This window comes from Ovis canadensis, chromosome 25 (assembly GCF_042477335.2).
Source record: "Ovis canadensis isolate MfBH-ARS-UI-01 breed Bighorn chromosome 25, ARS-UI_OviCan_v2, whole genome shotgun sequence".
NCBI lineage: Eukaryota > Metazoa > Chordata > Mammalia > Artiodactyla > Bovidae > Ovis > Ovis canadensis.
This window is the reverse complement of record NC_091269.1, coordinates 27,104,406-27,131,702: the sequence shown is the minus strand read 5'-3', so window position 1 is coordinate 27,131,702 and position 27,297 is coordinate 27,104,406. Positions and strand designations below refer to the sequence as shown.

The 27,297-nt window shown below is 45.6% G+C and overlaps 1 protein-coding gene across 1 annotated transcript in view; it reads right to left on the bottom strand.

Annotated features, from left to right (window-relative positions):
- Positions 1-27,297, bottom strand: part of ACTN2 (actinin alpha 2) — a 77,130-nt gene that overhangs the window by 11,535 nt on the left and 38,298 nt on the right. Inside the window, exons 5-15 of the mRNA XM_069571610.1 lie at positions 26,117-26,204; positions 24,474-24,552; positions 21,025-21,106; positions 16,880-16,965; positions 15,176-15,268; positions 13,171-13,401; positions 10,691-10,838; positions 9,442-9,592; positions 5,532-5,640; positions 2,990-3,130; positions 1,147-1,329 (exon numbers count right to left, since the gene is read on the bottom strand). Of these exons, the coding sequence (XP_069427711.1) occupies positions 1,147-1,329; positions 2,990-3,130; positions 5,532-5,640; positions 9,442-9,592; positions 10,691-10,838; positions 13,171-13,401; positions 15,176-15,268; positions 16,880-16,965; positions 21,025-21,106; positions 24,474-24,552; positions 26,117-26,204 (1,391 nt within the window). The remainder of the gene's footprint in view (positions 1-1,146; positions 1,330-2,989; positions 3,131-5,531; positions 5,641-9,441; positions 9,593-10,690; positions 10,839-13,170; positions 13,402-15,175; positions 15,269-16,879; positions 16,966-21,024; positions 21,107-24,473; positions 24,553-26,116; positions 26,205-27,297) is intronic.

The window sequence follows — 27,297 nt, the reverse complement described above, 5'->3', positions numbered from 1 at the left end:
CAAGAACTAACTGTCTCTCAGTTTAAGAAGAACTAACTGTCTCTCAGTTTAACACTCTCTTTCCCATGCCTGTTTCTTTCCCCCCTCTTTGGCATGGTTTGTAATTAAACAGTTGTTATGTGTGTTTTTATAGCAAGCCACCTCAAATCCCCCTGCTGGACTTCTTCACTGAAGACTTGGCAGCCTACTAAGATAACCGTGCTATAATTTAAACCATGAAAATAAATCTTTCTTAAGAATGAGACAAAAGGGTTCACATGATCCCACTGGACTATAATTAAATCTATACAGTTTCCCAAAATATAAGTGGCAGTAAATTAGCAGGGAACCCTTTGGTTCCCCATATATAGTTTCCTAAGTAATTTTCCCACATTTTAAATTCACATACACTTGGGACATGTCTATCCCATATTCTTTAAAATCTCTGATGAAGTACCAGCAGAAAATGGATTCCACCAAATTTTCAGCCGGGGTTTTAAAAATAGTTTTAGTATCATAACCTGTACTGAGTTTGCTAACACTGATAAGATTTTCCTTAAGGACAATCATTTCTACTTTCTTACAGATCATAGAAACTGCTAAATATATTTAGGTATTGAAGAGTGTAACATATTTCATCTGTGAAAAACAAGACAACAGGCCCAAAATAGAGTCGCTTATGCTAAATCCCACTCCACCAGACCTAGACTTAAATACAATTTCCACTCTCCCAGAAATGGAATCTTAAAAACCAGTCAATCAGGAATCACCTGATTAGCAGTAGTGAGACCATCTGCCAGGTAGACTCCTAAAGGGAAGTAACTTTGCAATAACCAACCTTCTTTTTTTGGCCATGTAACTTCTTTTTTCCTACTCTTTTCTGCCTATAAAAGTCTTTCATTTTGTACAGCTCCTTGGAGCTCCCTTCTGTCTGCTAGATTGGATGCACCCAGTTCAAACTGACTTTTGCTCAAAAAAACTTAAACTTGCTACTATGCCTCAGGTTCTCTTTTAACGCAACTATGAAATTTGGAGTGAGGGCAACTCTGATCACCAGGGAGTCACTCTAACTTCCCCAGGGGTTCACCTCTTCTCTCCACCTCAGCTTGTAAACACGTGCCTCACCCCACAGCCTCCTGGCCCATCCCTGGACCCCCAGTCACCCACCTTGTCCCACTTGGACCGGATCTCATCCACGGTGACGGTGCTATAGGGGTTGCTTGAGCTGATCCTGATGTTGTAGCTCTGAATCACCTTCTCCACCTCGTTCTGGATGGCCAGGATGGACTGCCGCTCGCCATCAGCCTCGGGCAGCGTGGCCTTGAACTGCTCATGGGCAGTGATCAAGCTCTAAGCCAGAGACAAGCGGAGAAAACCTGACTTACTTCAGAGTGAATTTTACAGGTTTGCTATTCCCTTCGGCAGGCAGATAAATAACTTTACAACCGCAGGACTCTCCAGTGGATGACAAATTCTGAATGTCTCAGAGAAGCTATCTGGTACACAAAAGTCAAGTTCGTCGAAATGGGGGGAGAAAAAGACCTCCTGATGGCTCACTGGTGTCTACTAATCCAAAGTCTTTACAAAATAATTGTTTTCTTCTTTTAAAAATCATAACTGATTTAATCATGATGCTCAGCTATTGTTTAGGTCTTACTTGCCAGCAACATACAGAACTTAAATTAGCTGCCTTTCCTAATGACCAGGGTTTCTTCACCCTTAGCGCCTCAAAAGGAACCTACCAATTGCTGCCTTTATACCTACAGACCTACAGGAAGTACCTCCCTTTCCTGCAAAAGAAAAGGCCACAGAAACCAACTCATTCCCCTCAGGCTTTATAAAGCCTCCACTTAACAGCCCTATCCTTGGATCCTAGTGTGTAAGACAGCAGCTCCTTATGTTCAGTTGTATGTAGATGCCTTCCAGGGTGATGCTAATACTCAGTACAGATGCTGCAACCAATCAGCTGCCAGCACACCTTTCACTAAATGAAGAGACTCCTTCATGCATCAAGTATGGCTTCCAAGAAATATTGTGATATTTCACTTATTTCAAAAACGATTTTCGATTGCCAACCTCTGCTTAAGAGTGCATGCAAGAAACACTCACAGCTTCTTTCAGAAGACAAAGGCCACGTTCAAGGAAGTAATTTCTTTCCCCTTACAACCAGGTACAAACCCTTCTAGAATGCTCCTTGACAGGAATTCCTGTTCCTTGGTTGGGTTTAAATCCCAACCTTCACTATTCCTTTTATATCTAGATTATTTTTGATGATCTATCTATTTTACAGAAAAAATAATCTAATAGTATTTTCTCTTTATATTCCATTATACATCAAATGGTCTCTAAATAAATTGGGTCCTGGATATTTGAGAGAACTTACCTCCCTAAATCACTTTTAAGTCTTATTTGTAATTCTGATGCTCCAGAAGAGATCCAAAGCAGAACATTTCGGGTTGTGGGAGGTAGAAGGTGCTGATTTGTGCTTTTTTTTATGCTTTATGGTCTGGTGAAATTCTATAGATTTTAATGAACAGTAAATACAAACATTGCAAAGTAGGAAACTTAGCAGCCAATAAACTCATAATTTGCTGTGACTAAGTCCAAGAGCGTATATGTCTATTTTGTTCATATGATTTCACATTCTATGTTAAAGAACATACCATTTTAGACATATTCTCCTTTATTTGGCTGATGTTAATTTAGCTGTAGCAGAGTAGTATACACATTTTTAAGCTAAAGGTCAAAGGGTACATTGGGCTTTCTAGCCCTATATATGCGTGTGTGTGTGTTTGGCCTCGCTGTACAGCATGCAGAATCTTACTTTCCTGACTAGGGAGAAAAACCCCTGCTTCCTGAAGTGGAAGCTCAGAGTCTTAACCACTAGACTACCAGGGATGTCCCCAGTCACATTTTTCTTAATTAAAAAACGAGACAAAACAAAAGAGAGAATTCTTTTGAAATTACGATTCATTTCTAGTAGTGGGAATACAGAGCTGTGCTCAGTTACCTGGATCTCTTCAATGCTGTGGACGATGAACATGTCTTGTAGATCCTCCATGGCGCCTTCCATCCAGTTGTTGAAAGGAGCTGCTCTCTTAGCAAACTCCAGGTGAAGTTGATCGATGGTTTCCAGCAATTTCTCAGTCCTCTGAAGATTAAATAGAAGCCAGTGTTATCATAGACTAAATCAGAAAAAGTTCTTGAGACATGTAAAGATGCACTCCAGAGCAATAAACTATTATCTGAAATTTCGTCCATCACAACTCTCTCATCATTAGCATCTGTATACAAAAAGATTAACTGATGTCCAAATGATTAGGCTGAGCCTTGCAGGTCTCTGAAGCACCTTCTGAATCAGAGGTGGATTTAATTACATCCAGAGTCGCAATGTTCTGAAAGTGTTTAAAATACTCTACCACATTACTCTTGTATTTTTTAAATTTTTATTTATTCATGTATTTGTCTATCTGCTTTTGGCCGTGCTGGGTCTTTGTTGCTGCGAGTTTGCTTTCTCCGGTTGTGGTGAGTGGGGGCTACTCTTTGCTGTGGTTTTCAGGCGTCTCATTGCACTGGCTTCTCTTATTGCAGAGCATGCGCTCCAGAGCACAGGCTCAGTGTTAATAGCTGTGGCACAGGCTTAGTCGCTCCGTGGCACGTGGACCTTCCCAGGGACCTGGGATCAAACCCACGTCCCCTGCACTGGCAGGCAGATTCTTAACCACTAGACCACCGGGAAAGTCCCCACATCCTACCTTTTGAAGACTGAGAATCCACATAGAGTATCCAGTAAGGTGCTTTCAGCTAAAGCACACTTTAGAAGTTAGAGGACCTGATTCTCTAACCATGCTGGTTCACAGAAAATTCACGGGATCGTCCTCATTTTATGATCAACACTGTGCCTTTCCCAACAGTCACCTATCTAGAGAGGACAGGAGGAACTACAGTTTCATGTTCTTAAATCCTCATTCAGAATTTAGCCTCTCTGCCTTTCTGGGCGGAGAAGGCAATGGCACCCTACTCCAGTACTCTTGCCTGGAAAAATCCCATGGACGGAGGAGCCTGGTAGGCTGCAGCCCATGGGGTTGCTAAGAGTCAGACAAGACTGAGCGACTTCACTTTCACTTTTCACTTTGATGCACTGGAGAAGGAAATAGCACCCCACTCCAGTGTTCTTGCCTGGAGAATCCCAGGGACGGGGGAGCCTGGGAGCCTGGGCTGCTGTCTATAGGGTCCCGCAGAGTCGGACACGACTGAAGCGACTTAGCAGCAGCAGCAGCAGCAGCCTTTCTGGGCATTTGAAAGCACAAGGCTTCAAGTCACAGAGAACAATACTACGCTCGTTCCCTATGGCAGAAAAGCTGGCAAGCAGGCAGGGAGGCATCTGGAATCTAAAACTCTTCCATAGTTGGGAGTCATTTTTCCTCCTATTCAAAAAATTTGAGCTTTCTGTGTCACATGCCTGGTCCTTCCTTTCTCTCAACGTTTTTCTTTAAGTGGATATATTAACATAGGAAGCCTGATATTACACTGTTAAAAGCTTCATCAGAGCCAGGGTGAAATGACTCAGAAAACTGCTAACTGCTTCTTTCTTCATGCCGTCTGGGTCTTCCATGGTGAGAGAAGACCGCATGTGCGCACGCTCAGTTGCTTAAGTTGTGTCTGACTCTTTGCAACACCCTGTGAACCATAGCCCACCAGGTTCCTCTGTCCATGGGATTCTCCTGGCAAGAACCCTGGAATGGGTTGCCATGCCCTCCTCCAGAGGATCTCCCCGACCCAGGAATCAAACTCGTGTCTCCTCTATCTCCTGCACTGCAGCCAGATTCTTCATCACTGAGCCACTGGGGAAATCTTGAGAGATGATTAGGTTCAGCTAAAAACCAGCCACTTACTTCTGTTTCTCCAAGTCTTATACTTGAATAGGGCCAGATTCATCCTGATTCTGTTTCACGTCCATGTTTACTTACCTCAACGTGTGTTGCCATCTTCCTTTTGAATGTCTCAACTTCCATTCTTCCTTATGTCCTGACTCAGTCTCAGCTCAACTTACTCTTAGATAAGGACGCTGGGAAATTCACTGCCATTATTATTTCACAAAAATGAGTTTATACCATTATCTCATTACTACTGGATTTTTATATTTTTATTTCAAAAGGGCATGTTGTTGCCATATGGATAAATGACAACAAAACTACCAACTTTCCATTTTCCTTGTTCTCCTGATTTTCATGTTCTCTGTAGAAGCTCTAATCACTACACAAGCTTTTTTTTTTTAAATATATATTTATTTTATTTGGCTGTGCTCTGTCTTAGTTGTGGCACACGGGATCTTTAGTTGCGACAGGTGGGATCTAGTTCCCTGACCAGGGATCGAACCTGGGACCCCCGTATTGTGAGCACAGAGTCTTAGCCAGTGGAGCACCAGGGAAGTCCACAATCTGTTTTGGTTTATACACATCATGCCACAGAAAAACAAAATGAATAACAGTGAGTTAGCAAAGGAAGCTCTATTAGAAGGTGTCATGCCAACAGGTGGCCTGGACACTCACCTCCAGGGCCTCTCTCCTCTTCTGAGTAAGCGTTCCCAGCCGGTCCCACTGGTCACAGATTTTCTGGCAGCGATCATTAACATTCACAGCATCGTGATAGTCCAGTTCACTATTAGAAGGGAAAATGAAGAAGAACTTTCCCAGATGACATGAAGAAAAGTGGACACAGGCTCAAAATAAATTGGTAGTAATTAAAAAAAAAAAGATGTAATAGAGAACGAGCAGAGTATTTCAGGGTTTTGTTCAGCATTGCAAACATGATTGCTATTCTCTGACAGATCACAGGAAGAATTAGGAAAATTCTTGCTGGTCAACAGATTTCTAAACAGGGAGAAAAGCTGTCCTCTTGACACCTCAGGTTAAGTTTATTCTGCCTTTATTTTCTTGGCCGGGCCCCTGGAGTGCATTATTTTTAAGTGGTGATGTACCTGTAAATGAAGCCAAGAATCTGACCTGAGGACAGTCCCGGGGACCGTGCTGAAGCCACGGAGACGGGAACATCAGATGAGCCGTGCGGGAGGGAGAGGGGATCAGCTTGCACCCCATTGTGTCCTTGGCTCCTCTCAAAGGGCACCAGGCTGGACAGAGCACCACGTCCCGGGGGGAAGGCGGGGGGCGGAGGTGCTGGGACTCTGAGCCCAGCAGCACCAAGCCCTTCCTCTCTGACAAGGACTGACTCATCTTACGTCACTCGTGTGACAGCAGGGACAGCGTGACTTCTGCCTCAACGGTCCCCGGTCCTCACCAGCCCTGCTGTACATCCTAACGGGGTCTTTGTGAGGTGAGATTTTACCCTTTTACCTGAATCTACCATTCAAGCAAATAATTGACTAGAAAGCAAACCTAGTGTCTCTGGGGATAGAAAGTTTGAATCCTGGACAAAATTTAATCACCCTTTTAGTTAGGATGAAAGTAAGACTCAGGGAGGCTTATAGACATCTTCAGGAGACATCTCCTTTCAAAACGGTCCAAAGTGAGGCTTTTAGGAAATTCCCTCCTATCAGACCAAATCCATTTCCCTGAAGCTTATTCCTTCTTTTGACTCTAAATTAAGGCAATGGCTGTTTGTTAACCTGCTTTTTATTCTCTTAAACAAAATTAACTCGTCTTTATTGAATGTCACTGTTTCTGAATAAAGGAGATGCATATGTCGTGATGTGAGTATGCTTTCTGTGGGTAAGAAACTCCCAATCACCTAAAGGATCCAGTTCTTAAGAGCAGCTTTGTACACACGTACACACACACATACACACACACACACACACACACACACACACACCACTAACTGAGATGGACTGAGATTCTGCGATTATTATAACCAGAAAATCAAAACCAACCAAAACATGGCAGCAATGCACAGCCCTGAATACAAAGTGAAAAGGATATGGCTCTTCAAATGCAACTATTAAAGAGCAGAAGATTTCAGAACTAAAAGCCCAGGAACCTTCTACTGATCCACAGTGGAGGCATCGATCACAGCTTTCTGTGATTATCATCAGGGCAATTTCTAATTCATACATATTAGCTCTACACACGGAGAAGGCAATGGCACCCCACTCTAGTACTCTTGCCTGGGAAATCCCATGGATGGATGGAGGAGTCAGACACGACTGAGCGACTTCACTTTCACTTTTCCCTTTCATGCATTGGAGAAGGAAATGGCAACCCACTCCAGTGTTCTTGCCTAGAGAATCCCAGGGATGGGGGAGCCTGGTGGGCTGCCGTCTATGGGGTTGCGCAGAGTCGGACACGACTGAAGCGACTTAGCAGCAGCAGCAGCAGCAGCAGCAGCAGCAGCAGCAGCAACTCTACACATACCGAGTTTCAAGGACTTAGGGTGTGCATAGCTGTGCAGGGTATTTTCTTTTCTTTTGTACTTTGAGGACTGCATAAACATTCATTATTTTAGAAAAGGTAAAAAGGAAAGGGAGACTAATAATAGTAAGATGAACACAGGTTTAGATTCTGTGGTTCCTCTCTTGAGTGAGTAAAGAAATACACATTGGGGATGCCAGGAATAATAATAATATAAAATTGCTACTTAGTTTTTATGAGTGATACTTGAAACCATCCCAAATTATTTATGGGAACTATGATAGAACATTAAATTGCTCGTGTTTCTCTCCCTTTTTTTTAATTTGAAATTGTTAACAAGCAGCCAGATGGCCAACATTCAAGAAGCATAAGAAATAAGACAACAGTAAAGCCACAAGTACAGTGGAAAACTGGATATGAAGGCCACAAATATTTGAGAATATACTTGGGCAAGGCTGGATGAGAAGATACTCTTAAAAGAAGCCATCTCTGTTAATTAAGGAATTCGCTCCAGTCAAAAGAGAGGAACATGAGAGTCTTAAAATGTAACATTATCATAAGAAACATTTACTATTGGTTGTTTAAAGTTATCATTATGTGACAGGCTCTAAAAATTGTGCAGATCTATCAGTGGTAATAATGAGGGATAGAGAAGTAGGGAATGGAATTTTGTATTTATGAAAGGGAGCAAGGACCTTAAAAGAAAAAAAGAAGAAGAAGGCTTAGGAACAACAGAGAAGCCCCTCTCTGGAAGGATGGCCACAGCCAGAGGCAACATCTGGATCAGTGGGACCTACAACACCCACTGGGGCTTAAAGTACCCCGGCCTCAACCTCATGCTAGCTCCTCCCATAAAATAAAGAGCATGCAAATGAAACGGCACTTATTTGATGACAAAGGAAAGTGCAGCCTTAATATCTCTTCCTTTGGAGGCGTCTTGGTCTTTGGTTCCTGGGGCGGGGGGTAATATGGGCCATCTCATGCACCCAGGCCTGGGTGAGGCCCCCTCTGCAAGCCATGCTCCCATCCCGAGTGCTTGTTTCTCATCCTCTTGGAAGCGGAGCTGCCTGTGCTGGGTGTGGGGGTACTGCCCGATGGATGGACACAGGGACACTACCAAAACCAAAGGACCAGCGCAAAAGTCAGTGTCACTCTTTAAGGAAAAAAAAAAAATAGGACCTGGACTGTCACTCAGCCATTAAAAAGAATGAAATCATGCCACTTGCAGCAACATGGATGGACTGAGAGATTGTCATACTGAGTGAAGCAAGTCAGACAGAGAATGAGAAATATCCTATAACATCCCTTATAGACCGAATCTAAAAACAAAAATGATATAAATGAACTTACTTACAAAACAGAAACAGACTCACAGATTTAAAGAATGAACTTATGGTGGCCAGGTAGGGGAAGGATGGGGGAAAGGGGCAGTTAGAAGTTTGGGATGGACATGTACACACTGCTATATTTAAAATGGATACAACAAAGACCCACTACAGAGCACGCTGGTTCAATGTGATGTGGCAGCCTGGATGGGAGGGGAGTCTGGGGGGGAAATGGATACATGTACATGTATGGCTGAGTTTCTTTGCTGTTCACCTGAAACTACCACAACACGGTTAATTGGCTATCTGAAAGTGAAAGTCTTGTCGCTCAGTTGTTTCTGACTCTTTGCGAACCGGCAGCCCTCCAGGCTCCTCTGTCCATGGAATTCTTCAGGCCAAGAATACTGGAGTGGGTAGCCATTTCCTTCTCCAGGGGATCTTCCTGACCCAGGGATCTCCTACATTGCAGGCAGATTCTTTACTGTCTGAGCCACCAGGGAAGGCCTGACACCCCAATACAAAATATACAGTTGAGGGGAAAAAAAAAAAACCCAATACAAAATAAAAAGCTTAGGAGAAAAGAAGAAAAAAAAAAAAACCAGGACAAATCCCATCACAGCATCCTTTGGCTTGGATCGACATTTAGGACAGGACAGGAAAGGCAGGCCCCCATGGCCCCCTCCCTGGGAATGCCTGGGGAAGCTCTCTGTGGGGTCCTCGCTTGGACCCAGGGCTCAATGTCAGCGGCAGCGCCCGCAGGCAGCACATACTTGAGCTCCTGGGCGATGGCGGCAATCTGCTCCACGCGGTCCTGGTGCGCGGCCAGGTCGCTCTCGAAGGCCTCGTGCTTCCGCAGCAGAGCCCGCACTTCCGTCAGGGTTGACGACTCGTAATCCTTCTGCAGCAAGATCTGCTCTTTGCCTGCAAGGGTTGAGGCAAGGGAGTGTGAGGGCTTTGGCCTCTGTGCAAAGCCCTGGGTCATTTCAGAGAACCAAGAGAAGGGAGAAAGGAGGACAGCCCTGAAGAGGCAGAGACAATATCTCAGCTAGAATTCAGGCTGTCACTCTGCTAAAGAGGCCTTGAGCCCCTGTGTGTTCTGGAAGGGTGGAAAGCACACTGCATGCACACTAAGTCACTTCAGTCACGTCCGACTCTTTGCGACTCTAGGGACTGTAGCCTGAAGCCTTCTCTGGCCGTGGAATTCCCAGGAAAGAATACTGGAATGGGTTGCTGTGCCCTCTCCCAGGAGATCTTCCCAACCCAGAGATAGAAGCTCCATCTCTTAAGTCTCCTGCACTGCCAGGCGAGTCGTTACCATTAACACCACCTGGGAAGTCCAGAAAGCACACTGAGCACATTCTAAATAACAAGTCTGTGTCATTCCTAAAGAAGTATCTGACTTTCCTGTGTGATGCTCAGTTAAGCTAGTAATTACTAGCCCATGAAAATTATCTGAGATTATTAGATAAAACACTTGTACTCTTATTTGTCTGCCCAAGGGTTCAACCATATTAGCCCAATTCTGCTTGTTTGAAAACTTTATTTTTTAATGAGATTAAATGCAGGCTGTGATTTTTTTTCTAATAACAATAGAGAAATTTCTCTCTGAAACTGTTTCTGCACAAATATTTCTTAAGTCAGGCAACTTCTGTGGTTATAACTGGACCCACTTTTACTCCCTGGTTGATGACCTTTAAGAATGTAATTCCACAAAGCTAGACATGGAAAGCAAATGTTCACATATTGAATGATGACAACACAGCACTGACTATGTGCCAAATACCAACTGAAATACCTTATAAATATGAACTCATTAAATCTTCACAAAAACCCTGTGAAGCAGGGACGACTGACAGGACCTGCTGACAGCAGGACCTGGGACAGCAAACCAGGAAGGGGTGAGGACAGCTGCCCACAGGGTCACAGGCACCGGGGACAGAGGTCACGGCACACACGCACGACTCTGTCCGCAACCCAACCCTGATTTTCCAGGAGCCCCACCGTGCCCCAAGGACTCACCGTACGCCCAGGTTTCATGCGTGGAGGCCTTCTGCCGGAACTTCTCAGCCAGGTGCTCCACGCGCTCCAGCCTCCGGATCTCGTTCAGCAGCCATTCCTCGTAGCCCTTCTCCGCCTGCTCCAGCCGCTGCCAGGCGCCCGCGATGTCCTGGGATGGTTGGGGACAAGCACGGCACATCCGTCACGTTTTGGCCCCCTGGGCTCCCCTACAATCCCCTCTGTGATGTCAGCGGTATTTTCCTTGGTGTCTTCTTGTCCTTCTTTCACCCTCTGTACTCCCCACCCACCCCAAATAACCATCCCCATGTTTTGGCTTCTAAACATCTTCATTATCTCCAGGCCTTTTTGGACTAAGATGGCCCTTCTCATCAGTGAACAGATATTAAATGCCTCTACAGATATGCACAAAGGCTTACACACTTTAACTTTCTGGCTACTAGAAGCTGAAGCCGCAGAATGACTCAGCCCCAAAATGACTCAGAGACGGGGCTCTACTAGCCGTTAACTGGTTCCCGGGCATCACACATGCGCCAGTCACTGTGGGAACCTTTGATATAAGAGTGGACGGCACCTCTAAAGTTCCCAGGGCCCCGGTGTAGTTTTCATAATTGTGGTGGGGGGTGGAGAGAAAGACAACAAATAAGGAATTAAACAAGCAAAACTATTTCTGACAGTGATGTGCTGCTAAGGAAAAACAACTCACAGTCAAGTGGCACTGATGAGGGCATTTGAGAGTGGTTCCTTTAGGCAGGTTACTGAGCAGAGACCCCTCTGAGGAGCTGCCCTTTGAGTCGAGACCTCAGGGATGGAATAGCCAAGTTCATGATGAAGGGAGGGATGAGCTAAAGGCCTGCAGAAGAGGTGCACTCTGGGCTTGGGAAGGACCACGTGGTATGTCCATAGATGGGTGAGGGGCAGAGCAGCCAGAGATGAGGTCAGCAGGGTGGTGTGGGGGTCAGACCACGTCAGATCCCAGAAAAGGGATCTGGATTTTACTCCAGATATTTTAGAAAGTCACTGGAGGGTTTTGAGAAGAAAGGAGACATACTCTGATTTATGTTTTTAGAAGATGGGGACTTCCCTGGTAGTCCAGGGGTTAAGACTCAAAGCAGGGGATGTGGGTTTGATTCCTGTTTGGGGAACTACGCGATCCCACATGCCACAGGGAACCGGAGCTGGCATGCCACAGGAAAAAAAAATTTTTTTAAGATGATGTTATAGAGTATGCATTTTAGGGGGAAAAGAACAAGAAAAGCAAGCGAGAAAGTTACTGCAGGGTCCAGAGAGAAGCACTGGTGGCTTAGCACAGGCAACACCAGCAGAGGGAGAGAGAAGGGCTCAGATTCAGGGTGCGATCCCGAGCCAGCGGAACTTGCTGAGGAACCAGATGCAAGAAAGTGACAGAATGGGAGGATCTGAGATGACCCTGGGTTTGAGGCTTCGGTAACTTAGGGGTCAGTGATGCCGTTTACTCAGACAGAGCTCGCCGTAGAAGGACTCATGGATGTTAGGTTTTGAGACATCCAAGTGGACATATGACTCTGGAACTGGGGCAGAAATCAGAGCTGGAGATGTCAAATTTGGGAGACGTTGCCATTATAGCTGGTAATTAAAGCCACAAGCCTGGATGAGTTCACTTGCAGGTGTCAAGACAGAGGAGAAAGTCAGGAGCCCTTGACCCAGAAACCATCCACCTATAGCCTCAGGGGAGGAAGCAAAGCTGTGAGCAGTGACTGGAAGGACTCAGTGGTCAGGCAGGAGGAACTCAGCTAAGTTCAAGAGTGGAAGGAGTTTCAAGGAAGCCATGGTCACAGCAACAGAGAACATGAAAGCAGAAGGGACCACTGGGTTGTCAACATGGATCCTGCTGACTTTGAACAGAACAGTCTCCATGCAGGTGGGGAAGGAAGCCAGATTCCTTACTGCACATTGAAGAGTAAACGAAGTAAAGGAACAGGAAGGAACCAAAAATAAGGACCATAAAGAATTCTCTCTGGATGTCCTGCTGCAAAGGGAGCTGAGAAATAGGGCAGCTGCTGTGGGGAGATGTGGAGTCATAGGAGGTTTTCATTTTTGCTGGCAGAGTCTAGACTGCTTCCTAACGCAGATGGGAAAGATTCGGAAGAGTGGGGGAAACTGATATGCAGAGAGGGAAGTAAACGTAGGACTGAGCCCTGGAGAAGGTGAAACGCGGAGGTGGTAACAGAGGGAACAGAGGTACGTGATGGATATACCGGTCCACCCAGAGGCGGGGAGGAGAGGGAGGGACCATCACCACCAGGTGTCTGTGAGAGGCCTGCTCTTCGTGAGGCGCCAACAGCAGGGAGAGGCGAGACCGCGTGATGGCAGAGAGAAAATATCCAGAAGGAAGCGGCCACAGGGTCAAAATGACAGTCAGTGCCTCCTCTCAGCAGCAAATCAGAGGAGGGACTTAATGAAAAAAAAGAGCGCGGTGCCCCCGGGGCCAAGCGGCTACTCACCGACACCATCTTGCCCTCGGAGGGCATGAAGGCCGGCCGGTTGCTGATCCTCAGCTTGGTCTGCAGAGTGTTGAAGTTGATCTCCAGCTGGCACTTCTCCTGCACCTTGGGAGGCTTGTGCTTCCGGCGATAATCCCGGAAGTCCTCCAGCTTCTTCTGCATGGCCTGCATGGTCTTCTCGGGAGTCCGGTTCTCGAGCCAGGGGATCGTGCGCCGAATCCATTCCAAAAGCTGCTCCCGAAACACACACACACACCAAAAAAAAAAAAAAACAAAAAACCACTGCTAAAAACACCAGCACACTGACCCCCAGTTATAAAACAGAGGCATCTAACAATTGGGAATGGGTTGACCAAAAGCTCCTGAGACTATAGAAGTCTGTAACAGCCCCATCTGTAAGGAGAGCACAAATGGAGACTTCAGTCCCCACCCAGGGCCACTCACCCTTGCCCAAGTGCACAGGTTGAAAACTTACAGTCAGCACAAGGCATGTTTTACAAAAATGAGACATTTACAAGAAACTTGGGGACAGACATGAGCAGACAAATGCTGGATGGAGCTTTCAAATGGAAAAAAAAAAAAAAACAACTTCACGTGGTGGAATAAAATCAGGAAAGGACTGGGTTTAACTTAAAATGTATTTCTAGTTTCAATCAGCTCAAATCTAATGGGTCTATTTATTAGGCAAAAGCACTGTAAATCTGGAACTGATTCAATGCCAAAGTGTATTTTAATAGCTAACTTTCAAGGAAATCCACAGGATGAAGGTGAAAATGGCAATGAATCCCAAGAATGAAGGATGCATCTTTCTCTTGAATTACCACCAAGGCCTTACAAATGCCCTGCACGGTCTATCTGAAGAGGATGAATAAAGGACCAGGAAAGAAAATGAAGGTTATCATCACCGAGGAGCATCTGTCCTTCGGTCCTGGTCATACTTCAACCCTGAAGCTGGATCATTGGCATTAAATGATGCTGCAAATGGAATTTTCCCACAACAGGACAAAGTAAAAACAGCATCAGCTTGGACTAATACACGCAACCACTTGGGAAAATTGATTCCAAGTGTTCCGATGCTTTACCCAGGACAGGCCAAGTTTGAGCCTGAGTAGCTCACAGCAAACATTACTTGTTCTCCGCTACTGTCACTGTGGCTGAGTTCAATCCAGAGAGGAGGTGGCTGTGGACCTCACCCTGGGCCACTTTGTTTTTGTTGCACGCATGCCCAGTTGTGGCCAACTCTTTGCAACCCCATGGACTATAGCCTGCTAGGCTCCTCTGTCCATGGGATTCTCCAGGCAAGAATACTAGAGTAGGTTGCCATGTCCTCCTGCAGGGGAATCTTCCCGACCCAGGCATCGAACTTGAGTCTCCTGCATCTCCTGCACTGGCACGCAGATTCTTCACCACTAAGCCGCCTGGCTTCTCTGGTCCTGCTTAGTTAATATTTATACTCTAATAAGAACAAAAAGAAGAGCAGCGTGGCAAGTGCTACTCTAACCAAGAACCTGACTGAAGAGCTGTAAAAAGGCATCCTGGAAACTCGTGCTCAAATGTAGGGCTGAGCCTCTGTCCTCTCACTATGGATTGTACATGTTCCTTAGCTCCTAAGTCACTGCGTGAAGCCGGGATTCTGAATTCAGAGCACATCCAATGTGATGTCAGAAGCCAATGAGGCAGGAAAAAAACAAGGAACACAATGTCATCCAGGGGAGTCCAACCCCGGAGGTGCAGAGCTTCTTACTACACCTTGTAACATGCAAGCTACCTCCATGCCCTGCAGTGCTTAGAACAACCTGCAGCATGATCTTTGTGCCAATAATTAAGCTGCTACAAGATGAACAATTCCTGAGAGCTAGTGGAGTTTCCTACTTTATTCTACCCGAGATGAAAAATGCAAAGAAAAAAACAAAACAAAACAAAACACTTGACAATCCGTGTTCGCCCTCTGTTTCTCACCCTCAGGGAGGGAATGGACAAGACCGCGGGGACCCGTTTCCTTTACCTCACTCGCTAGCCTCTCATATTCTTCCATCAGCCTCTCATTCTCTTGATTCACAGCAAGAACCTTACATATCCTGTTAGCCGCTGTCTCAGCCTGTAAAACACAATAGGTAAACAGGACGGCTCTGTCGACAGGGACGTGCATACACAAGGCGGAAGGCGGCAGGGCGGAGGTGGCACGTGCTGTAAATGGTGCAGGTTCTAGGTTCTGGTGGGGTAAGCCTGAGGATATGGCTCTTTCACACTATGGGTCATTGCACTCCTTTGGGACAGTTTCATACAGACGTACACAGCAAGGTGAATATACTGTAGGGAATAACAGGAAGATTAGCGTTAGTTGAAAACATGAGCTTTGTGGAACATCGAACAAGTTAGTAACAGAAATCGATGGGTCGCAGAAACAAAAATCTCTGGTCCCTGGGCGTCCACCTGAGCCCTCCCAGGGGTCCCCCACTTCCGGGATCTAATGCCTGATGATCTGAGGTGGAGCTGATGTAATAAAAATAGAAATAAAGTGCACAGTAGATGTAATGCACTTGAATCATCCCGAAACCATCCCCCACCCTGGTCCATGGAAATCTGTCTTCCCTGAAATCGGTCCCTGGTGCCAGAAAGGTTGGTGACTGCTGCTCTAACCAACCTCAGAACTACAGGGCAGGAACTCTCCAATCACATTAGATATCAAAGCAGAGAGGACTGAGTTCTGAATACACCTGTCACTGCCCTGAGCTCACAGAAGCCCTCTTCTCCCAAAATGAACGCATAGAATGTGTTAGCTGGGATCCTTTCTCGGAACAGAACCTGCTTTAAGACTTTGTTTAATCCACCTGAGTAGCTGTTGTGGTATCAATAATTTTCTATTGTCCTTCTGTGGGGAGCCTGAGCTAGGAGTGGCCACCTTAAACCATGACCATGAGGCCCATCTGGCTTCCAGACCTCCTGCCTCGTCCCAAGCCTTGCTTCTGAAACCCTCACAGGGGCCAATTTTCAATTACTACCATTTGCTGGAGACGGTCTTATAGAGTTATAGAGATCACAGAAACAATACATCCCTTGTCCACCCCCATCTATAAGAACACTGCAAGTAGAGATACAGGAAGAGGCAGGAGGCAAAAACAGGGGACCAGGGAGAAAACAGAGGGACACCTACCTGTGATGTCCCTCAGGCTGTTGGTTAAGGAGTATGCGTTTTTTTTGAGGTTTTAACACTGTTATCTTTTCACTATTTCAGTTACATTAATATTCGTCTTGCAAGATGTTTGAACAGGTCACCGAACAGTGAAGGGCATCCAGGTAGAAGAGAACTATTAATGAAAATGGGCCCTGAAAAGGTGTCCACTCCTCCTGGTCAAATCCCCCTGCACCACTCAATCAAGGCAGCCCAATTTTCATGGCTCTTGCTTTTCCTAAAGCATGAGTATTTCCCACAATTGACTAGTGAAATATGAGCAATATCTTAGAAGGACAGAGAGCTAAGAACACTTCAAGAACTTGAAAGGTAACGCTGTTAAGTAAAAAAGCATTCACAGTTTGGAACTTGCCAAGTTAGGTCATTACAAAACACTCAGAAAGAGTCCCAGGTAAGGTGTAAGTGCATGGACACACACCCAGGTATGCACGTATGTGCTCGCGCGCACACGTGAACACATAACTGAAACCAGTGCACGAGGGCAGCACGGCAACCGGATAGACGAGGGTTAAATACCTGCTCCGCGCCCGCGAAAGCATGGTAGAAGCAGGAAACGTATGTCATGATAGCTCTTTCATCGGGCTTGGGAGTGTTCACAATGTCTGAGGGAGGGAAAAATAACACAGAGAACAGACATACACACCGATGAAGAGCAGAAACCAGGGTGAACAAAGGGAAGAACAAACTGTTTACACTTGACTTTCTGTGCTTCCTGGACCCACCATCCTGACCTTTAGGAAGGCTGTACAGAACGGAACGCTCGTGAACACAGTGCTTTCAACCAGCACATTTCTTTTTACATCGTCAAAATGAGGGTTTCTCTCCCACCGTGGGTGGGTATTTTTTTTTTTAAGTGTAGGCAAGGTATTCCTTTGGGAACCCGGGTGCTGCCTATTAGAGCTGGCTCCCACTGCCTAAGGACCTGCGGGATCCTGCCTGTTAAGCGGATCACGTCATCTGCCACTTTGGCTGTGAGCAAGGTGTGTCCCTTCGCAAGACGCAAGAGGACAAGTAGACCTCTCTGGCCCCGCTGTGGCCGCCACGTCCCCGGCCCTCCCTCCTAAGCCTTGGCTTTCTGCTCTGTGCGCCGTCCTCACTTAAACGGGGATGAAGTTCACTGAAGACAGCAGATTTTCCATCCTTCTATCCATACTTACCATGCCATTGATAGAAACCACCCTGAGTAACAGAACTTCTAAAAAGAAGGGTCTACAGGACTTGAAGTTCTTACTATGACTCTCGCCACCGTGCGTAGGAGCTGCCAAGACAACCACCAGGAAGAGAGAAAACAGAACCACGGGGACATACGCTCTTCCTTTCTCACCTGGGCCACCCCATTTGTGGCTGAATTATTAAGCTTTCTAACTTGAGACTCAGTTCAGTCACTGACAGAATGCAGTTTAAAAAGGTGCCGTGGAATTCCCCAAGGTGAAAGCTCGCCATCGGATTTCCAGAGGATATCAATAGGATGTGGGCTTGCGGAACAGCATGGAACCTTCTAGAAAACGAACACGAATGGCATACTACCTACTGCATAGACAGTACGTTTCAAAGAAAAACTGACTGAAAAAAAACAAAGGACTACTTCCTTGGAACCAGATGGATCTCCTTACTCCAAGGAGTTGGGGGATGGGGGAGAGAAAAACAACTGAAGAAAAAAATCAAGACACAGAAGGCGAGAGGTGAGTGGCGACTTATGTTTCACATCCTCACCTTCTGCGCACCAGCAAAAGCATGATAGTAACAAGAGACATAAGTCATTACGGCTCTCTCATCAGGTCTGGCAGCATAGACTAAATCCGTGTGGAAAAAAGAAGGTTAACTGCTTGGATGTTCCAACAGCAGCAGGCCTCTCAGAGAGGCCAAAATCTTGAATCTTCCCCCTTGCCCACACACTTCTGATGTTCAAACTTTGGCTCAAATCAAAGAAGTCACATCTGCAAATTCCTTACTCTGTGTGCACATCTTAAGAACCGCCAGAGAGAAGGGCACGGCCAGCTCCAAAAAGCCTTAAACAAGCAAGTAAGTGGCACCCATGCCTGGAATGGGAACTCCAGAATTCCCCTGAGTACACACAACTGTGCTCCCTCCCTCTGGACAGAGGGGGCATCCCGGGGTCACCAGGGGGCCTCCGGTAGGTCCACACAGACCATGAGCACCGGCAAATCTGCATCTGGTGCTCACTGGAGGGAGGAACACAGAGAAACAACTCTCACAGCTTTTTAAGAAGTGTGGAAGGTACTTAAGATGGGAAAGAATCTCACCAGTTTTTATTATAGGTTCATGGGTGGGTAGCCCAATTAGCTACTCCATTCAGAGTTCAGAGACCATCACAAATGACAGGAAGAAAGGTCAAGAGTGGGGGGGGGGGGGCTAGGGGTTGCTGGGAGGGAGGCAAGGATTTGCCGAAGCGATTAATGATCTGAGGGGAGGAAACTAGCATTTACGACATTACAATGAAAGAGCGACACAGGGAGGAACATGTTGCTACGAAGCTGTGGGGACGGTGAGTCCGGATGCAGGTGGCAAACACACAGAGGATAATTAACGATGGGGGACGATCTGCGGGGGAGCTGGTTACACCACCGCAGGCCCCACACCCAAGCCACTCAAGTTCATAACTCTTTTGCCAGAAGACTCTTACAGAAACTACTCTGCAAAGAAAATAATATCAAACATAAGCATTTTTCTGAACCATTAAAAACAAAACAAAAAAGGAAAAATAATAAGAGGCAATGATGTCACAATGGAGCAGGAAATGAACAGAGTGCCAACGTATATATCCCATGTACTCAGGATAAGCAGAAGATACGCCCAGACCAGGACTCAGACTCAAGGAGAGCCAGGAGCAAGAGGATGATCAGCCTGCCAGAGTAACGGGGAATTCCAAGCTCACCCTCCACTGTCAGAAGTCAGGGAGGCATCAGTGACGGAACAGATGGATTTACTGCCACTGGTTTTTTCCTCTCTTCAGTATCCTAGAGGTTCATTCAAGTGGCAAACTCTGCACAGGTATTTACTGTATGGAAAGTTTAAAGGACACACCACCCAAATGTAAACGCAGGTCAGAAGATGGATGGACAAGAAGAAAAAGGTACTTTTTCTACGCTGAGACTTCATTGTTTCATTGCCTTTCTCCCTCTAATGAGTTTGTGAAAAACCGTTAAGTAGACTGTGAAGAATGTATTCAAGTGTGTTTAACACCCAGTATCACAGGTGTTTGGTAAAATGGCCATTGACAAACGGGCAAAGCTAGACTACTCACGGACAGATCACTGACTGGGTTACACTGTGGCCCTCCAAGTGACAAGCGGAGTCCTGCTTCCTGGTACCTGTGAATGTGACCTGATTAGAAGTAGATCTTTGCAGATGTGATCGAGTTAAGATGAGGTCATGCTGGAGAGAGACGCACCCTTAATCCACGGTGACTGGTATCCTTTAGGAAGAGGGAAGAGGCACAGAAACAGACGCAGAGGGGAGGTGGCCGTGTAAACACAGTCAAGAGACTGGCGCAATGCTAAAAGGAGCCGAAGAACACCTGGGGCTTCTAGAAGCTGGAAGAACCGGAAGAGGTCCGCCCCCACAGGCTCTGGAGGGAGAACGGCCCTGCCAACACCGTGATTTCAGAGCTACAGTTTACAGAACTAAGACAGAAAAAATTTCTGTTGTTTCAGGTCACCTACTTAGTGGTATTTTGTTAGGGCAGCTGGGATACAGTCACCAAAAATAAGGAAGAACAGAAGATTGACAACTGACTAGAACTAAGCTCTTCATTTCCCCCCAACAATGCTAATTAGCAGAAGCAACACAACAGAGAATAATAAGATTAACAACGAGCACAGTAATATAAATTCCTTGAGGGCTGGGCCCTGCCTTACACATCTCATCATCCCCTGCAGCATCTCCAGGGTCTTGTGTATGGTGGGTGCTCATCAAGTATCTGCTGAGTGAGAAGTGATTCATGCATAAGTGAAATGAAATAAGGGAATGATGTCCGTGTATGTGCACTTTCAATGCTGTGCCAGGGCAAAACACACAAACTCATCTCACAAAAAGGGCAGGAAAAGTACTGGAACCAGTCCCCAGCATGAGGGCTGCTAAACTGCAACATACTGAGAGGTTCCAGCTCCAACAAAACTAAATTTAACTCGAACAAATTAAAGATGAAACGTGAAAGTCTGAGAGGCACACGGTGGTTAACTGTTCTATAGCCTACATTGTGATTCCATAACTTCTAGTGGGAACGATTTTTTTCCCTTGTGGAGTCTTAAAGCTTAAGGAGATTTATTTGTTAAATTTTTGCCTATGTAGTTAAAAAAAGAAGTAACTTTATGTCGTTTAAAAAATTAAATTAAGATAGGAAGCTTTCCATTGAAAATCACAAACCAAAGCATTCCATTTCTTTGCCAAAGTTGAACCTTTCACCAAGTCCTTTCACTTTAGTCTTGCTGGCTTGGCTTTGAGTAGGATTCTAAAAAATAATTTTGAACTACCTACACATGAAATATGCTAATAATTATGAGGCCAATGACAGAAACTTCTAAGGGACCCCAGTGCTTCAGATGTAACCTAGCTATACAATTTACAAGTCCCCATGTGTGGCTGTAACATAGGGAGCCCACAGATTTTCTGTAAGTCAGTAAACACGATTTTCATCTCACCTTCTGCATCCAACATTTTGGGAATATCCAGGTGCTTCTCTGCTATTTCCATGGCCAGGTTGATATTTCCTATTGGGTCATCCTGCATGGAAAAGAATATAACCAGCTTTTTAACATGTTTTTTTTGAACAGCACTTAATGAATTTTTTTTATATGCCTCATTTTAGGGATGAAACTTTCCCATCCATACATAACTACAATAGTATAAGATTTTCTTTCTTATCTTTTCCCAAACACTTCAAACATTTAGAGAAACATCAAAAATAACATAAAAATTACTCAATCCATGCACAATTTATAAAATGTGAGCAAAAAGTCTGAGAGAACAGATACTGTGTGGCTGGGAGGAAAGTTATGAGGTATCTTCTCATGAATGGGGGAAAAAAGAAACCACCCTGGATATCTTAGCATTTATTTCCAACTCTTGATAACAAAAATTTAGATGATTCCAAAAGGAAGCATGAAACATACATTTTTTCCAGATCTGGAAGGTGGTCATGGAGAATATTTATTAGTACAACACTAACTTTACATTTATTTATGTTTTAAATACAAGAAAATTCTGCTTTTAGCCTGTTTAGATGAAACTTTTAGATCACTAAATATTGCTACAACATGGCTACAAAGAGCCAAAGGTTGGTTTGGAGAATATTAAATTTTAAAAATCAAATTATTAAAGAAACCATAGAAACAATATTATAAATGAAAACTATGAAGAAATTTTTGTTCTTATGACTGTGTTTGTCATCCACAGTAAAACTGGTTAAATATATATGTAACATAACAAAGTATATTTAACCAGAAGTTTTTAACTGAAATATTGAAAAATTATAAGATGTATTTAATGTTTCTTCTTTTTTATCTTCTAAAGAGATTAAGTATCATGAATCTGAAATGGGATGGGGGAGTATATAATACAGAAAAATCAAAATGAGAAGTGATGTTAGTCCAGAGATGACTATAATGAACTTTACCATCAAGGCCATTTAAACATTTCAGAAGCCGCAATGTTTTGCAATGAGAACGATCACTTTGATATAGTGAAACATTTAAAACATGCAGGCTTCAAAGATGTTCAGTGCTCAAGGAAGAAACCAAAGCAAGCCTCCTGGCCTCTCAGAGTTTACTATCATCTTAGGCAAAATGTTTCTTCAATTCCATGTTGTCTTCACAAAGCATATAATCCTTTTATTAAAAGCAGCCATATAATAAGGGGAGTCTTAGCTGCACATTTTATGCAAATTTTATAAAGCCAAATATGTGAGTAAAAGTTTCTTTTTGTTCTTAACACAGAAGAAAAATTTCAGCATTAAAAACAAAGCAATAATTCAGAGACTTTGTGAATGGTATCTCACTGAGAATGTGACTTGACATAAAACATGGCAATTAAGTGTTTCCTTGGCTCAGCTACTGGTATGTGACCCTGGGCAAATCACAAAATTCTCCTCTTCTCCATCTGTAAATCTGGGATAATAAGATTTTATTATAGGCAACTTTATAGGCACGTGACATTACATAGTTTACTGTGCGTTATGAAGACTGCAAGACTGTGCGTGTATGCTCAGTGGCTTCAGCTGTATCTGACTCTTTGCGACTCCATGGACCATAGCCCACCAGGATCCTCTGTCCACAGGATTCTCCTGGCAAGAATACTGGAGTGGGTTGCCATGCCCTCCTCGAGGGGATCTTCCCAGCCCAGGGACTGAATCCCTGTCTCCTGCACTGGAGGAAGATTCTTTATTGCTGAGCCACCGGGGAAGCCCCTGTATACGTATAATATACATAAAATACATGTATTAATATTAAAAGTAATACCCAGCTGCATGACACATACTAATACATACATAATAAATATATATACTTATTAAGAGCCTAATCTAGAGCTTATCAAAGTATTAGCTGGTATTGTTCATTATTATCATTTTTTTTACTGATCATAGGTGGCCAATTAACACATGTCTATTGACCTTTCATAATAAAAACTTCCCAGGTGGCGTTAGTGGTAAAGAATCCGCCGGCCAAGGCAGGAGACACAAGACTCAGGTTCAAGGCCATGGTTGGGAAGACCTCCTGGAGTAATGGAAATGGCAACCTACTCTAGTATTCTTGCTTGCAAAATTCCACGGACAGAGGAGCCCGGTAGGCAGAGGAGGCTGGCAGGCTACAGTCTATGGGGCTGCAAAGAGTCGGACACGACTGAGCGAATGATCACTAAAAACTGACCCTTATAAACGGCTAATGAAGTTAGGTCTCTCTAGCATAATTCCCTCATTTTGCAAACAAGCTAAACAGCAACTGAAAAAAATATACACTGTCTCTACGTTTCAGAATAACTCTGGGATGAGAGTATACACTTGGGAAAGTTGAAAAACTCTGGCTGCCCATTGCCTTCGGCAATCTTCCATTTGAGGACCACAGTTCTCACCTTCAGGACACAAGTGCATTTTTCATATGCTAGCCCATGGTCAGTGAAGACAGGTCAGGGGGGAGGGTGGTGAGCATGTGACAACTGCAAGGGGGCCAAAGCCAGCACACACTTCCACCCCACCCTCCACGGGCCACACCGTGAGAGAAGCATGCAGCAAAGACCAGATTCCACACCAAACACAGCAACTTGAGGTGCACGGCCAGCCAAGCACACCAGCAGCAGGGGGGATATGTGCCTGACGCCCTGGCAGGAATGGTCATGGGGCGTCTTAAGTCTTTACATGGCCTTATTACTGGGCGGATAGACTGTCCACTGCAAGATTTAGAAGGGGGCAGGATTTCTTTTTTCCATCACAGATCATACGTGCAAACTACTTTAAAGAAAGAATTCAGACTATTTGAAACTCAAGCGCAATAAAAGCTTAAGCTTAAAAGGAGAATGAAACTTTCCTAACCTGAAAAAAATAAAAACTTTCGTAAGCTGAATTTTTTGAAAAGAGAAGAACAAAAATCCCCCAAACCTATTTTCTAAGGGTGCAACTGACACCTTACATCAATAGCAAGGTAATTATGAAGCATCTCTTGTGTGAGAAACAAGTTAATCAACTCTGAGTAAATAGGTCAGCAACTAAATCCTCAGAAAAGATAAAAGGAATTTAAATACAAGGTTTGGGGTATCTGCATCTCCTTCCCCAGATAGATACTTCACTTCCCGTATTTTCAATCTGGGAAAGTAAAATCTCTAAGAAACATATATAAAGCTTTCATAGAAAGCCAAGCCAATACAACAAACATCGTAATGTGGGCCACAATGGTAACCTGGCTCTGGGTCTTGTCCTGCCCTAAAATGACGGGTAAGCACGCTCCCGGCCACCCTTCCTGTCCTCACCCCTCGCAGGGCCGGCCGGGAGGGCATCCTGGCAGCAGCCTGGGTGCTGGTGTGAGTTCAGGGCCGACGGGCTCAGTCTCAGACGACATGCTGGGGGCAGGGTGGACACAGCATGCCGGGCCCCCCAAATGACCTTGTTCAGCTTTGAGTAGTCAATGAGGTCGGGCCGGTGTCTGTGGATGAGCGCACAGAGTCCAAGGCCGTCTTTCCAGCTGCACGACAGTCACAGTCGGGAGGAACAGGAACTCGGGTTAATGGAGAGGCGGCGACAGCAGCGGCAAGGGTCTGCCCTTGGTCATATGTTGGCCTGGAATTTGGGACCCGGAGCCCTAGGTACCTCCCTCGCTCCCCCACCCAGTGACGCCGTGGCCCCTTCCCAGGGAATACTCATTTCTCTCCTGGGGTCTGCCGAGGACTGCCACCCCCTTACTAGTCTCGATTCCATCTACGGCTTCAGGCTCAGCCTTGCCTGGGACTCCCTCCCTGCAGCGCTTCTCCTGCGCTGGTCAGTTCTGTGCTGGGAGAACCAGCAGGGACGGAGGGAAGATGCTCCTCCCAACCAGTGCCCCTCTCCCCACTCAGGGCCTGGCAGGTCTGGCTTCCTCCTCTCTCTCTCCTCCAAGTCCCTGGAGTCGTCCCAACAGACAGACACCAGGACAGTCCACCCTGAAACGCCCAGGACACACTTTCCTCCAAGAGCATGCTCCTTAGTACACTCCGAAATCCTCCACTCTCCCCTATCCTTCTTCATAGGGTTCTTTTCTATTATTGCTTTGTTTGTTTGTTTTAAGGCAATGACGAGTAAGCACTTGAAGGACTTAGCTGGGAAAGTCTGGATTTCCGCTCTGTCCAAAGACACCACTGTGTTCCCAGACACCCTCAGGCTATGAGCTCCCTGGTGATGAGCAGCAGGTTCACTGAAGACCAGGAGCGGGAGTCCTGTGCCTTGAAGGGTGGGGAAGAAGGAGACCCCAGGGACTACACTGTTGAAGGGCTCAGGCCCATTTTGGGCCAGAGGAAGAAAAAAAGGTAAGTGGAAGGCCAGACTGGGCCTCTGACATTCACCCAACAGGTCGCAGCCTTTCCAGGTCCTCTCATCCTGATTGCTTGTTGTAGGAACAGCAAGGCTTCTCCTCACCTGTGTGCACTCAGGACACGTAATAATACTTATCTCCCTAGATGAACCTCCCCAGCTGGTCCTGGGGGCTCATCTGTATCCTTCATTTCCTTTCTCTCATCTATGAGCACTAGGGACCCATTTATATTCACGGGTATCCCTATCACATAAAGGGAAAAAACATAAACATCTGGCAAAAGGAAAGACTGAAGCAAGGGACAGAAACCACGCTCTCACATCATTTCTGGACCTCCTTCATTCAGCTCCCTATAGTTTTTCAAACAGGCCTTTTCTACTTTTCTCCAATCCCAGCCTACAAAGCTGACTGATGACACATCTTCTGGGCACTGCAGACAAGAGGGACAGAGTGGACCTCGTACATGGGATATGCAGACCCTAGTTCAATCTCTCCTTGTCCCTGAGAAGCCATCCCTGCCGTATCCCTGCATGATGCTCACGAACAGCACCAATCTCGCTAGCCTGAATCCCATGTTTTCCCCAGTGGGACCCTAAGCATCAATCAGTCCAGAGCCTGAATTCTACTACATACAGAAAACGCCCCACAGACAGGAAGAGACACTGAAATAAATAAACACTGTTCCCCCTGTCCCCTCATATTCCAGAAGGCATATAAGGACCCCAGGGCCCTGGTTGCTCACCTGGTATGGAAGTTCTGAATGTTCACATTTCTATAAGGAGCGGTCTTCCTTTGACACCAAAGTAGCAGGCCTTCTTTGGCAGAGGTTTCTGTAATGATGGCCAAGAGAAAGAGTTCACCCTTACCCGTCACTCACCCAAGTTCTTGTCACTTGTTAATAGAGACTTCCTAGAGGGCCCATCACCAAAGACATCACCTCTGCAAGAGGAGAGGGGCTGGAACCCTCTTCCCAGGGACTGACTTCTGATGCCCCTTGAAGGGGCTTAAAAAGGATAATACAGAAGCAACAACAAGGTATGACATAATGAATACCAAACCAGACATCACGGGTACTGGTAACTTACCTTTCTGATGAAAAAAAAAGTTTTTTAATGTGTATAATTTATAACTTAACTAACCTGTTATTGCCTGGAGAAGGAAATGGCAACCGACTCCAGTATTCTTGCCTCGAGAATCCCATGGACAGAGGAGCCTGGGGGCTACAGTCCATGGGGTCGCAGAGAGTCGGACACGACTGAGCGACTAACACATACACACAGCCTGTCAATGATCTCATTTAAAATGTATATTCTGAAGTAAATGGAATTCAGAGAGGCCACTGTGTCTGAAATGTATTCCCTTGTATATTCCCTCAGTGATTTAAAAATACTTAAAGGGTTTTATTGGCAAATTCCATGTTTGGCCACTGGGGTTCTGACCAAGGTGAAAAAAAAAACAACCACCAACCACTGGTGGGAATTTCCTGGTATTCCAGGGGTTAAGACTACACGTCCACTGCAGGGGGCTCAGGTCCCATCTCTGGTTGGAGAACTAAGATCCCGCGTGCCACACAGCGCGGCAAAACACAAGAACAGCCGCCACCTTGCTGCAACAGCCTTGCAGACGCTGCTTAGATGTCACACAGCACAGAACTGACGCCCCAGCTGCCACTCTCTGAATCTACCCCTGCGTCCCCCTGAGGACACACTTCTTCAGGGCTACTCCAGCCCCAGGCTGAGCAAGGGAGGGGCACCAGAGTGGGGCCATTCCTGCCACAAGTGGGGCTCCTCTGAGCGCAGCTGAGGCTGAGGGACTCCCCATCAGCCCAGCTGAACCTGCCTGAGGACCACTCTGCAGAATCAGATTTTTCTTTCCCAAGCCCTTCTCTCCACAGCACAAGTGTCAGCCAGGCACTAGGCCTGA